Raw genomic sequence first — 13,341 nt, 5'->3', positions numbered from 1 at the left:
ATCTGCACAATAACTATTTGTTTTTTTGTTAAAATGTGGTCTTATTTGGAGTATATGAACTTAGAAATACTTTGAAATATTCTTTATAATAACTGCATTATTTTTATATTTGGCTCCCCTTAAGGGGGCTGGCTGAAGGGGTGGGAAGGTGGGTGGGGTTTTTTGTTGTTTCTTTATATAAATACAAAAAAATGTGTTTTCTTTTCTGTTATGTTTGATTGTAAGTTGTCTAAATTTTTAAATAAAGTTTAAAAAAAAAGAAAACTTATGGCCCTTAACTTAATTTGTATGTCCTAAATTACAATATGCTGCATCAGATTCTTTTTGAGTGGAGTATGAAGGATGATTGGGCTACATGTGCATCCAGCGCCATCTAACAGTGTGACCTTAGATTCCAGCATCTGCAGTCGTCTGTCTACCTCATCAACCCAGGGCACCTCAAGGCGGTATGGTTGATCCACTGTCTTAAACCATGGCTGGATAGACAAGTTTGGCTTGAACAAAATCTCCAAATTCACTGACATCACTACTGTTGATGCTGGATAATAAGTCAGAATGTAGGATGGACATCAAGAATCTGGTTGTGGTGACAGAACAACAATTTTGCTCTTAACCTCAGCAAGACCAAGGAGCTAATATTGGATTTAAGGAAGAGGAAGCCAAGGGAAGATGCACTTGTTTTCATTGACAGGTCAGAGGTAGAGAGGGCTACTAGAAGTTCCTGGTCATCCATATATCGAAGAACATCTCCTGAAGTCCATCATGTACACTGACTTCTTGTCTATTGGAGACATCCACATGAGCCACTGCCTTAAGAAGTCAACCAGCATAATTAAAATAAATCCTAGATTTATAGATTAGGAGGCCATGCTCTCTTCTTGCCAATCATCTTTATCTTCAGGCAGCAGGTACAGAAGCCTTAAATCCTGCACTAGGTTCAACCAAGCTTTTATTCCTTCAACAACTATCAGGCTCTTGAACCTCCCTGTACTACCCGAACCATAACACTTCTTCAAGAACCCATAGAGCTCTTAAGAGAACTAATGTATTTAATTCATTTAATTTTTAATTTACTACCTTTTTATAACAGTTCAATATCTAACATTTATGATATGTTGTTGGCAATAAGAGAGGCTCCCTTAGATAATTAAAAAAAATATCTGAGAACAAGAACTACAGCTTTTAATTTGAAATGTAATTTCAAAATATTGCAAAATATTTGAAATGAAGTATCTCTGTACTTTTTCAAGTTAATTTTAAACCTAATCCTTTAACTGCCTTATTGGTATTGTTGGAGAGAATTGCTCCACGTACCCATACTCAATGGTTACATGATGTCATATCATGTTTAAATTTAGAAAAGATTAGATGCTCACTTTCCAATTTGAATTCAAATTTTCAAACACATAATCTCTGATTTGATTTGAAGGCAGAAGTGTTGACTAATAAGGTAATTTATTACTTTGATAAGAATTCTGTCTTTTTTTTTGCCAAACAGCTTCTTTTGGGTAGTGTGTTTAGATTTTTTTGATAATAAAATATTAATACAATATAACTTTTTGAGAATATTGGGTACCTTGGATGAAATGATATGTTTTAAATGTAATGCATCTTTTTGACTTTTAACACATATCAATATTAATAAAAATATTGAAAAAGAAAAGAATCCATAGAACTGAATGCATTACAGGTACACAACCCTTTATCTGGAACCCTTGGGGGACAGTATGTTCTGAATTTTCCAGATTTTGGAAAGCCAGATTTAAGCCCACCCGAATTGTGCTGCTATGTCCACCCCCACCCCCTTCCAGTAATGCTGCCGTCTCCCCTCCCCTCACCTGCCCAACTCATGCTGCTGGTCTCTCGCCCACCTGACTCGTGCTGCTGATCTCTCGCCCGCCCGACTCGCGCTGCCGTCTCTCTCCCCACTTGCTGGTTTTTGGAGCTTTCCAGATTTTAGATGCAGGGATAAAGGTTTGTGTATCTGTCCTGACACAGCACATTTTTTCACACTACCTGTGAACAGATTTGAACGTTTTGGCACCTGCAGTGTGACACTGGATATTTTGGCGCTTGCATTTTGGCAAAGAAAAATGACATTTGTAGCCCTTCGTACATTTTTGCCCAGCTTCCCACCCCACTCACCATCTGCTGGCTGAGGTCCCACCATCCTGCCTGGGGTTGCAGCACTGCCTGAACCCCTGGCATTTCAGAAACCCACTACCCCAGGAAACCTGGCAAACAAGGTCTTTTTGTAGCTTATAGAAATATATTTAAATTATTAAAAACAATCAGGGATAAATCAAAAACAAGAGCCTTTGGTTAGTCTGCAGGAGAGGAAAACAATATTTTGTATTATTAGACAAATAATCATCTATTATACAATTAATCACATTATACAATTAATTCTTTAGATTTAAAAATTTTTAAATAACTTTAAATTTCATTAATTATATATTCCATTATATGTCTTTAAACATATAATAAATATATCATTATAATTTACCAAAAGCCCTTGTTTTGATTGTTCCCTGACTGTTTTTAATAATTAAATATATCACAATAAGCTTCTTAAAGCCCTTGTTTGCATGGGAGCGGTTTCCTGGAGAGGAGGGAGTTCTGCAATGCCGGGGGTTCAGGCAGTGTAACGGGACGGAGTGGGGGAGACAGGCCAAAATGTCCAGTGCCAAACTGCGGCCACCAAAATGTCCGGAGCCAAATTGTGGGTGCCAAACCGTGAGAGTCAAACAGTCTGGTGTTAAAATGTTCTAGAACTACTTGTAGATACAGTCATGCGCTGCATAACGTCCGTTTTGGCAAAGTCCAACCTTACATATGTCTGTGCTCCCATAAGGTTACAATAGAGTTCAGAAGTCCCGACTGGAAATAGGACGTAGTGGCTTCCGGCACGCAACACGTGTATCTCATGTCTCTTGTATTTAAAGTGATTGCACTGCCAGGCATATAATAGTATAGTACATATATAACCTATAAAATATACAGTGTCTCAATAGTCATAATAACGGCTGTTATTATATCGTGTTCACACAACATCCAAATCGCTTACTATCCTATTTCACAGAAAATTATCATGGACTTTAAACTGATGCATGACTGTACATACTGTACATATTTTTCTCTTCCTTGCCTGAAATGAAGCACATGGTTCTAAAGAGAGATTGGATTGTCTGGCTTTTCTCTAGAATGAGTGTGGGTGGGGGTGGGGTGGAGTGCTGAAGGCTTGTAGAGTTTAGGATAGAACTGTCTAGAACCAGAGGGGGCAGGTTTATAGTAATGGGCAGAAATCTAAAAACAATCTAAGGGACAAGCTTCCACATCCTTCGTATAATGAGGTGACCAGAACTGAACACAATATTCCTAGTGTGGTCTCACCAGAAATTTGTTGAGTTGCAACAAGAGTTCTCATTTCTTGAACTCAATCCTCTACCATCATCCCATAGGCCTTTTTAAACTATCCTATCAACCTGCTTGGCAACCTTGAGAAATTTATGGATTTCGACCCCAAGTTCCTTCTGTTCTTCCACAGTAAGTATCTGACCATTAATCCTATAATCAGCCTTCAGGTTTCACCTTTCTTTTTTTAATCATCCACAAGCTTACTGACCCACCCTTCTGCTACTTCATCTAGGTAATTTTTTTTAAAAATTCACAAAGAACAGGGGTCCCAGAACAGATCTCTGTTGAACTCTACTAGTCACTGACCTCGAGGCAGAATACTTTCCATCCACTGCAACTCTCTGCTTTCTACAGGCAAGCCAGTTCTAAATCCATACAGCCAAGGTTCCATGGATTCTATGCCTCATGACTTTCTGAATGAGTCTCTCATTGGGGACTTGGTCAAATGCCTTACTAAAATCCATGTACACCATATCCACCATCCTATCTTTTGCTATCTTCTCAAAAAACTTAGTTAGGCTCATGAGGCACAATCTTCCCCTCACAAACCCATCCTGACTATCCCAGAGAAGACCGTACTTCTCCAAATGTTGATAAGCCCTGTCCTTAAGAATCCTCTCCAATAGTTTGCACATCACTGATGTAATTCACAGGATTCTCCCTATTATCTTTTTTAAACAAGAAGACCACATTTGCCATTCTCCAATTCTCTGGCACCTCCTCTGTGACCAAGGAGGATGCAAAGATCATTGCCATCACCCCAACAATCACTTTCCTCTCTTCCCACTGCAATATTGGGTATATCTATTACGGGTCCAGGAACATATTTATCTTAATGTTTTTAAGAAGATCCAGCACACCCTCTTTCCTAATCTCAACAAGCTTGTTCTATTCTGACCCCACCTTGATCAAGGTCCTTTTATCTGGTGAATACTGAATGAATACTGAAGCGAATAATTCACTTAGGACCTCCCCAACCTCCTCCGCGTCCAGGCACACATTGCCTCCTTTATTCTTAAGCCGCCCTACCTTCACTCTCGGCGCCTTTCTGTTCTTCATACATGTATAGAATGCCTTGGATTCTCTTTTATTCTACTTGCCATATCCCCTTCGAGCTTTCTTAAGTTCCTTCCTGGCTCCAATATAATTTTCATCAGCCCTTCCAGTTTTTTGCTTCCTAAACCAAATGTATGCTTCCTTCCTCCTCTTAACTAGCTGCTTCATGTGTTTTGTCAACCTCGGTTCCCATTTTCCTCCCTCAGTTGGATAAACCTATCCAGAAACCTGGGCAAGTGGTCCTTAAACATCCTCCACATTACTTCTGTGTTTTCTTCCATGAACATTTGTTTCCAATTACTGTCCCTAGTTCCTGCCTCATCCCATCGTAATTAGCCAATTAAAAAATGTACCATTTGTCTGCTTTTAACTTTGTCCATAGTTATGCTAAAGCTCAGGGATTTGTGGCCACTGTCACTGAAATGCTCTCTCACCAAGAGGTCTGTCACCCGTCCAGGTTCATTATCCAGTATGAGATAAAGTATGGCCTCTCCTCTTGCCAGCTTGTGTGGACTGTGTCTGGAATCCTTCTTGAATACACCTGACAAATTATGCCCGATCTATTCCCCCTTGCAGTCAGGAGGTCCCAGTCAATGTTTTGGAAGTTGAAATCTCCTGTAAAAAAATGACCCTGTAATTTCTAGATCATTCCAAAATCTGCCTACTTATCTGTTCTTCAGTGTTCTGTGGGGAATTTGGGGGCCTAGAGTCTACTCCTAGTACAGTGATTGCTCTCTTGCTATTTCTGACTTCCATGCACACTGACTCAATAGATACTCCCTCGACAGCATCTCCATTTCTACAGCTGTAATTCTATTCCTGAATAGTAATGTTACTCACCTGCCCCCCATCTCTTACCTCCCATTCTATCCCTTTCAAAACATCTAAACCCCTCTAACTGACTACATTTATGCTTCCTTTCCTGCCTATTCTTTCTCACAAACCTATAACACATTTAATCATCCTTTCCACCTTCTGCCCTATTCTCTGCACTCACATTCTGGTTCCCATTCCTCTGCCAAACTAGTTTAAACCCTCCCCAACAGCTCTAACAAACCTGCCCACTAGGATATTGGTCCCTTTTCAGTTCAGGCGCAGCCTGTCTTTTTGGTACAAGTCCCCAGAAGTAATCCCAAAGATCCATAAATCTAAAACCCTGCCCCAACATTCATCTGCCACAACTTCCTACTCCTATCCTCACTAGCTTTTGGCAAAGCCAGCAATCCTGAGATTTCCACCCTTGATGTCCTGCTTTCCAGCTTACTTCCTATTATCCCTCTTCAGGTCCTCATATCTACTTCTATCTAAGACATTAGGTACCAACATCGACCATGACACCTGACTGTTCACCTTCCCACTTCAGAATGATGTGGACTTGATCAGAGACGTCCCTGACCTTGGCACCCGGAAGGCAACATACCAATCTCGCTCACATAACCTCATCTGTTTGCTTAATTATCGAATCCCCAGTCACTATAGCTCTTCTCTTCTCCCTTATATTATAAAAATGTCTATTTTAATGATAATGTACAGATTTTCCATTACCCTTTTTTGTTTTAATGTGCATAATAGATATTAAATAGATAGTTCAGAAATAATCAGAAAGAGTCAATTAAATATTGCAAACTTTTTAAGAGAAAGATTTTACATCGATTATTTCGGATAATTGGTAACATTTCCACAGTATCCAAAAAAAAGGTGCATGTTGGGAAAGAAGAATTACATTTTCAGTTTCTCGATAAATTCATTTTTATTCAGGCTGGCTGTGGGACTGTGGAAAGTATTTTCATGTTTCTAAATTCAGTGGAAAGTATTTCTGGTTGAAACACTGCTTCAAATAACCTTGTCTACCAATCCCAACAAAGTTCAATATCAGTGTGAATTTGTTGGCACAAACATAAGTAAAATGTACAGATACACAAAAATTCATACTTGTGGCAGCCTAACAGGTACACAAAACACAATAGTAAAAATTAATTTACCACAACGTGTCAAGACACAATAAGAGGTAATAAATATCAAAGGATGTTTTGATATGACAGAGCAGTGAGTATATGAGTGGCCCAGTGTAGGAGTGGCTGTTTGAGTTTTTGGTTCAAGAGGCTTTGGAGAACAGAGGCTGAGGATGTGCTTATTTCAGGTAAAGTAAGGTCAGGTAAGATCGTTGCCTGTTAACATAAAATAGACAATGGAGATTGCAGCCAGGGCAGTGGAATATTCTGAATGCAGGATGTGGGAAATCTGGGAGAACACAATTGTTCCTCTTGGCTACACCTGCAAGAAGGGCATCCAGCTGAAGCTTCTTACAGACTGAATTAAGGAACTGGAACAAGATGAACTCCAGATCATTCAGGAGGCAGAGGAGGTGATAGACAGGAGCTCCAGGAAGATAGTCACCTCCCAAAAGGCAGTAGACAGGTGGTTGGGTGACTATTAAAAGAGGGAATAGGAACAGGCAGACAGTACAGAATGCCCCCGTGGCCATTCCCCCATAACAATAAGTGTTCTGCTTTGGATACTGCTAGGGGAAACGATCTACCAGGAGTAAGTTGATGTGGTCAGGTGACTGGCATGGGCCGGATGGTGTGTCAGTGGTTGAACAGCAGCCCGTACTGACGCTACCAGAAATGACATAAATAAATAATTGGAATGAATCTGATGATGCATTTCAGATCAGCGATGGCATCTTCAAATCTGGAAATGCACCAAAAGTCACGAGTTAGTTATTAAAATGCCACAATTAAACAAAAAAACCGTAAAAGTCAAAAAGGAAAAAAAAATTAGTCACAATGAAAACAAAATAACTAACCCCAAAACAGAGGGCAGTGAGAAGGGGCGAATGTCATAAAGAGAGGGTGAGCCTTACACCAAGAGAGGGGGCTGCAGAGGGCGGGGAGGGGGGTGGAGTCATGCAGAAGGCAGGGGTGTAGAGAGAGGGGCATGTCAAAGAGAGCAGATGAGTCACACACAGAGAGAGGAAGTGTGTGTGAGAGAGTGAGAGAGAGAGAGAGAGAGAGAGAGAGAAGTACCACACAGATGTTGAAAGAGCGGTGTTTCAGAGAGAGGTGGAGTCTCATGGACACAGGTCTATCATAGAAAAGATTGATCTCATGCAGAGGAGAAGGCTCTCACAGACAGCGGGATAATATCACCGTTAAGAGAGGGGAGAACGATAGCATGGTGGGGGGGGGGGTAAAGAACGACACCGTGGTGTTGGGTGGGCGGAGAAAACGACACCGTGGGGGGGGAGAACAACAGCTTGGGGGGTGTAGAAGGACACCGTGGGAGGGGGGAGAATGACAGTGGGAAAGGGTAGAACAACACTGTGGGAGGGGGCGATGACACTGTGGGAGGCGGAGAATGTCACGATGGAGTCTCACATAGAGGGCGAGGGGAGTCCCACGCAGAGGGCTGATGGGATTCTCGCACAGAGGGCAGAGGGGGGTGGTGTATCCACAACAGAGGGTGGGGGGGGGGGTAGCCTCCAATGCAAAAAGCAAGCAGACCCACACAGAGAGTGGGAGCTTCCAACGCAGAGAGAACGGGAGTCATGCACTGAGGTGGAGCTCGTACCAAGGGAGACACCCAGCAAAGGTTGGAACCGCACATGGGGTGGGGGTGGGATAGAGTGGCGGTCAGCAACGCACAGAATATGGGGTGCAGAGCTTCACACTGAGAGGGGTAGTTGTGTACCAGGCCGGATGAATTTGGCTATGGGCTACCCACTCCAGAATGCACACAGAGGCTTAGTGCAGATCAGCCATGATGTCATTAAATGGCAGATTTGCCTATGGGGCAGGTGCCCCCTTCATGCTCCCATTTTCTTGTGTTGTTGAATGTACTATTTATGTTGAGATGTCCAACAGCTTGTGCAACAGCACAAAAACATTTGCACCAACTCCTATAAATTTCCTTCAGGAAACTATACCTCCTGGTTTCTATTTCCCAGGCATGGTCTCAGAGCATTACTGAGCTTGTTTAAATCATTCAAGTCCATTTATAATTTTGTTACTTTATTTAAAAAAAAGTTTAATTTTGGTATGATTCAATACAAGAAAACCCTGTAAAATTTAATTGCCCTGAACCCAACCATAATATTCATTAATAGATGATATTACAATCAAGTTCTCCAATATGTTTTTAAAATTCATGGTTTTGTTGCTTTGTAAGAAGTCATAGTGAGAAGCTTTGAGCTTTTATTGTACTTTATTTATCATATGGTTTTTATTTTGTCCATTGTTCTGATGAAAGGCAAAGATAAAAGAACAAAAAGGTTTTTATTGTCTTTGTAACATGGAATTTTAAAATAAACAAATTTATATTTCATGCTCAAATAGTTTGCTAATAGAATTGTCAAGCTGATAGTCATTTGAATTATTAAAATAATTCATGAGTAGAATACTTACAACTCTCTATTTCAAGAGTGCAGTTTTGTTCATCAAGTGGGTATCTTCTCAAATCCATCATGCAAGCTGCTGTTGTGGTAATCCTGCAAAAAAAACGAAGATGATTCAATAAACAGTTGTCCCATAAATGTTTAATTGGAAATGCTTATGAAGTATTTCAAGATTTTTCTGGAGGACTATAAATACTTCAAGCTTTCTCTGGTTTTAGATGATTACATGGACAATACTGTTATTCCATTTTCTTTGCAAATGATCAAAACAGAAGGGCATCATCATGAAGCGAATGCAATGAATTTTCAGTTTTATTATTGACTAGTAAGCTGATAAAATTAACGTTCTGAATCTGCACAATGCCTTAACTTTGGTTCTTTTGTAGCCTATAATTTTCACTTGATTAATGGGACAGTCATTTAAGATAATGATTGTGTATTTTTTTTCTAAAGGTGGATGGCGAATCTTCAAAATTTTTTTACTTCAAGGCTAGATCACTGAAAGTAGAAGCAGACAAATTTTTGAAAGATTAGAGAATTATGAGCCACTGAGAATCCACACAGAGTGTGCAAATCAGCCATGATGACATTAAATGGCAGATGTGTTTGTGGGGCAGGTGCCCCCCTCATGCTCCCATTTGCTTGTGTGATTCAATGTACTATTTATGTTGAGATGTCCAAAAACATTTGCACCAACTAAACCATTTCAAGTTAAATTTCAGACACTTCTGGGTAGTTGGGGAGGATTTGTACTTAATTGGCTATATAGGAAAATACACAACAAAGATCATTAAATATAACCAGATACCAGCAAACTATACAATTAAATCATTCAAATCAATGAAAACTCACCATGACTAAAATGTACTTTTAAAAAAAAACTTCAGTTATTTAACATTACAGATGTAGAGTGAATGTGCATATATCTGCTATGCCTAACTATGAAAGCAATCCTAAACATTATGTCTGTTTACAAATATTGTTTAAAGAAAGAACTCTGCTTCTTATATCACTTCAGAACAACCAATGTCATAGGTTCTTCATTAAGCCAGAGTTCTACAACACAGAAATATGTTATTTGGCCCAACTTGTCTATGCTGGCCAAGCCATTTGCCTGCATTCAACCCATATTCGTCTAAACCTTTTAAATCCATGTACCTGTTTAAATGCCTCGTGAATGTTACAATTGTCCCTGCTTCTAACACTTCCTAGAACATCTTGTTCCTCATATCCACTAATCCCTGTGTGAAGGATCCCCTCATGTCTATTCTAAATCTTACCCCTCTCATCTTAAATCTAGCGCTCTTGGTTTAGATTTATCACCCCAGTGGAAAAAGCAACACATTATTTTATAACCCTCTATAAAGTTCCCCATTAGCCTCTAATGTTCCAGGAAGAAATGTCTAAAATTATCCTTACAACTGAATCATACCCAGTCCCAGCAACATTCTTTTATATCTTTTCGACAGTCTTTCTAGCTTAAAAATGTTTTCCATTGTTGGGTGAACAATGTAAAAACAAAACTGAAGAAACTCAGCAGGTCAAACAGGGTACTTTATATAACAAATATAAAGATACATAACTGATATTTCAGGCTTGAGTCCTTCATCAATGTATGGAAAAATCTTGGCAGGCATCAGAACAAAAAGGTAAGGGATGGAGGGGTGGGGGGAGGAGCATGGTCCCAAAGGCAGGAGATAATAGGTGAAGGGAGGGAGAAGACAACAACAAGCAGAGGGAGGAGGAATGGATAGGTGAAATGAGAAGGAAGGGGGGTGGATAACTGAGGGAAAGAAGACAAGGGAAGGAAAGAAAGGAGGTTAGCAAAGAACTCAATGACAAATCTGGCTGGAGAGTGCCCAGATAGAAAATCAGGTGTTGTTCCTCCAATTTACGGATGGACTTCGTGGGATACCACATGAAGCCATGGACAGACATGTGAGTTTGGGAGTAGGATGAAGAACTAAAATGATTGGCCTCTAGGAGGTCCTTGTCACTGGTGTGGACAGAGTAAAGGTGGTCAGTGAAGCAATCTCCCAGTCTACGCCCAGTCTCTCTGGTGCAGAGGAGGCCTCAAAGGGAGCGCAAGATACAGTAAATCAATCCTGCAGATACACTTCACTCAAAAGGCCCATTTAGGTCTCCAGACTGTGGAGAGAGAGGTGTGGGTGGAAGGGTGGTACCTCCAGCAGCCACAGGGGAATGTGCTGGGGGGGAGGGCGCAATTGGTAGGGAAGAATGAGAGCACAAAGGGTCCCTATGGAAGGGATAGAGGGGAGAAGAGGGGAAGATGTGTCTGGCAGTGGAATCCTGTTGTAAATGCCAGAAATTCCGGAAAATAATATGTTGGATGCGGAGGCCCTTGGGGTGGTAAATAAGGACAAGGAAATTCCTGTGTTTGTTGTGTCTAGTGGCAAAATATCGAAGAGATGTGGGTGAGGGCTGACTTGATGGTGGTGGAGGGGAAGCCAAGTTTGTGGAAGAAGGCAGACATTTCAGGTGATCTGGACCAGAAGACCTCATCTTGGAAACAGATAATAAATGAGGTAATTGCGGGAGTTGGTGGGTTTGTAAAATATGTTGGTGGAAAGTTGTCTCCCGAGATGGAAACAGAGATTCAGAAAGAATATGGTCAGAGATGAACCAGGTGAGTTTGAGATTGTGGTGGAAGTTGACAGTTGAATAAATTTGAAGAGCTCACAACTACCTCATCTACACTTCCTCACTCCCTGTCCTCTTCAAGGATTCTATCTTAATTCCTTCTAGAAATTCCTCCATCTCTGCTACATCTGTCCCAAGATGAGGTCTTCCAGTCCAGATCTTCTGAAATATCCGCACGCTTCCCCAAACGTGGCCTCCCCTCCACCACCATGAACTCAGCCTTCACCCACATCTTCTCCATTTCCTGCTCTCTGCCCTGGCCCCCTCTGCCCCTAGACACAACAAACACAGGATTTCCCATCTCCTTACCTACCATCCCAACAACCTTTGTATCCAATACATTATTCTTCAAAATTTTTTGGCACTTACAACAGGATCCCACTACCAGATAATCTTCCCCTTTCCTTCCCTCTCTGCCTTCCATAGAGACTATTCCCTCCATGACTCCTTTGTGCACTAATCCCTCCCTACCAATCACACCCTCCCCCCCCCCCCCCACCCCGGCACCTTCGCCTGTGGCCTCAGGAGATTCCACACTTGTGCCTATGCCTTCTCCCTCACCACAACAGTCTGGAGCACCAAACAGGCCTTTCAAGTGAAGTAATACTTCATTTGTGCATCCACAGGATTGATTTACTGGAACCTTTGTGGCCTTCTCTACCTCGGAGAGACTGGGCGGAGATTGGGATATCACTTCGCTGAACACCTTTGCTCTGACTGCATCAGTGGCAGGAACCTCCCAGTGGCCAACACGTTCAGTTCTGTGTCCCAATCCCATACTCATGTCTGTCCATGGCCTCATGTTCTATCCCATCAAGACCACCATAAATTGGAGGAACAGCATCAACTTCTCTAGTTTCTGCTGAACTTACTCTTTTTTCTCCCTCTCTTCCCTTCCTCATCTTCTTTCCCCCAGCTTTCCACCCTCTTCTCTATTTACTAAGACATCCCTCCTCTCCCTACTTGCTGCTGTGCCCTTCCACTCTTCTCCACCTATTACCTCCTGCCTTTGGGGCCATGCTCTTCCCTCCACCTCTCCTGCCTTCACCTTTTTGTTCGGGCACCTGCTGACATTTTTCCATACCTTGATGAAAGGCTCAAGTCCAAAATATCAATTATGTATTTTTATCTTTGCTATATAAAGTATACTTTGACCAGCTGAGTTTCTCCAGTATTGTTTTTTTATTTCAACCACGGTGTTTGCAGACTTTCATGTTTTACTTCCATTGGGTGAACAAAACTGAATCAAATACTTAGAGTGCAATCTCACCCCAATGTCTTGTACAGTTGTAATATGACAGCCTTGCTTCTATATCAATGCCCTGACTGATGCAGGCCAAACACCTTCACTATAATCTAGCTGTTTCACCACTTTCAAGTGCGTATACCTCCATCAATTCGGTGACAACAGAGGGATGGATAATGTATATTGGCAATGACATTTTTAGCCCATAATGCCATCTTTTGATACCTGATGCAATTATTTCTAGATTGTATTGGGATGGCAACTTTGATAAGTATTTTCCCTTCTTAAAAAAGGAAATTCATAGAGATCCTAGGACGAGCTAAGGACCCTGATTCCAAAATTAAAATATAAATTGAGGGAATATATTTGTATGATGCACCGTATGACTTAACCAGGGATACCTAAAGTGACTATTGAAACGGGCATAAAGAAAACAATGTTGATGTTTTATTGGGATCCATAAATATTTAAGTAGGATTTTAATCTGCTTTTGATTTAGCAGTTGGGATGTTGCAGACATTGTCCCATTCACTGTTCCCCAAATAGAGTAAAATTCAACTTCAGA

The 13,341-nt window shown here is 41.1% G+C and overlaps 1 protein-coding gene across 1 annotated transcript in view; it reads right to left on the bottom strand.

Moving 5' to 3' along the window:
* gabrb2a (gamma-aminobutyric acid type A receptor subunit beta2a) overlaps positions 1–13,341 on the bottom strand; it is a 102,940-nt gene that overhangs the window by 26,539 nt on the left and 63,060 nt on the right. The window contains exon 5 of the mRNA XM_069897759.1: positions 8,880–8,962. Coding sequence (XP_069753860.1) covers positions 8,880–8,962 — 83 coding nt within the window. The remainder of the gene's footprint in view (positions 1–8,879; positions 8,963–13,341) is intronic.

Source organism: Narcine bancroftii, chromosome 9 (assembly GCF_036971445.1).
Source record: "Narcine bancroftii isolate sNarBan1 chromosome 9, sNarBan1.hap1, whole genome shotgun sequence".
Taxonomy (NCBI): domain Eukaryota; kingdom Metazoa; phylum Chordata; class Chondrichthyes; order Torpediniformes; family Narcinidae; genus Narcine; species Narcine bancroftii.
This window is presented reverse-complemented; position numbering and strand designations above follow the sequence as displayed.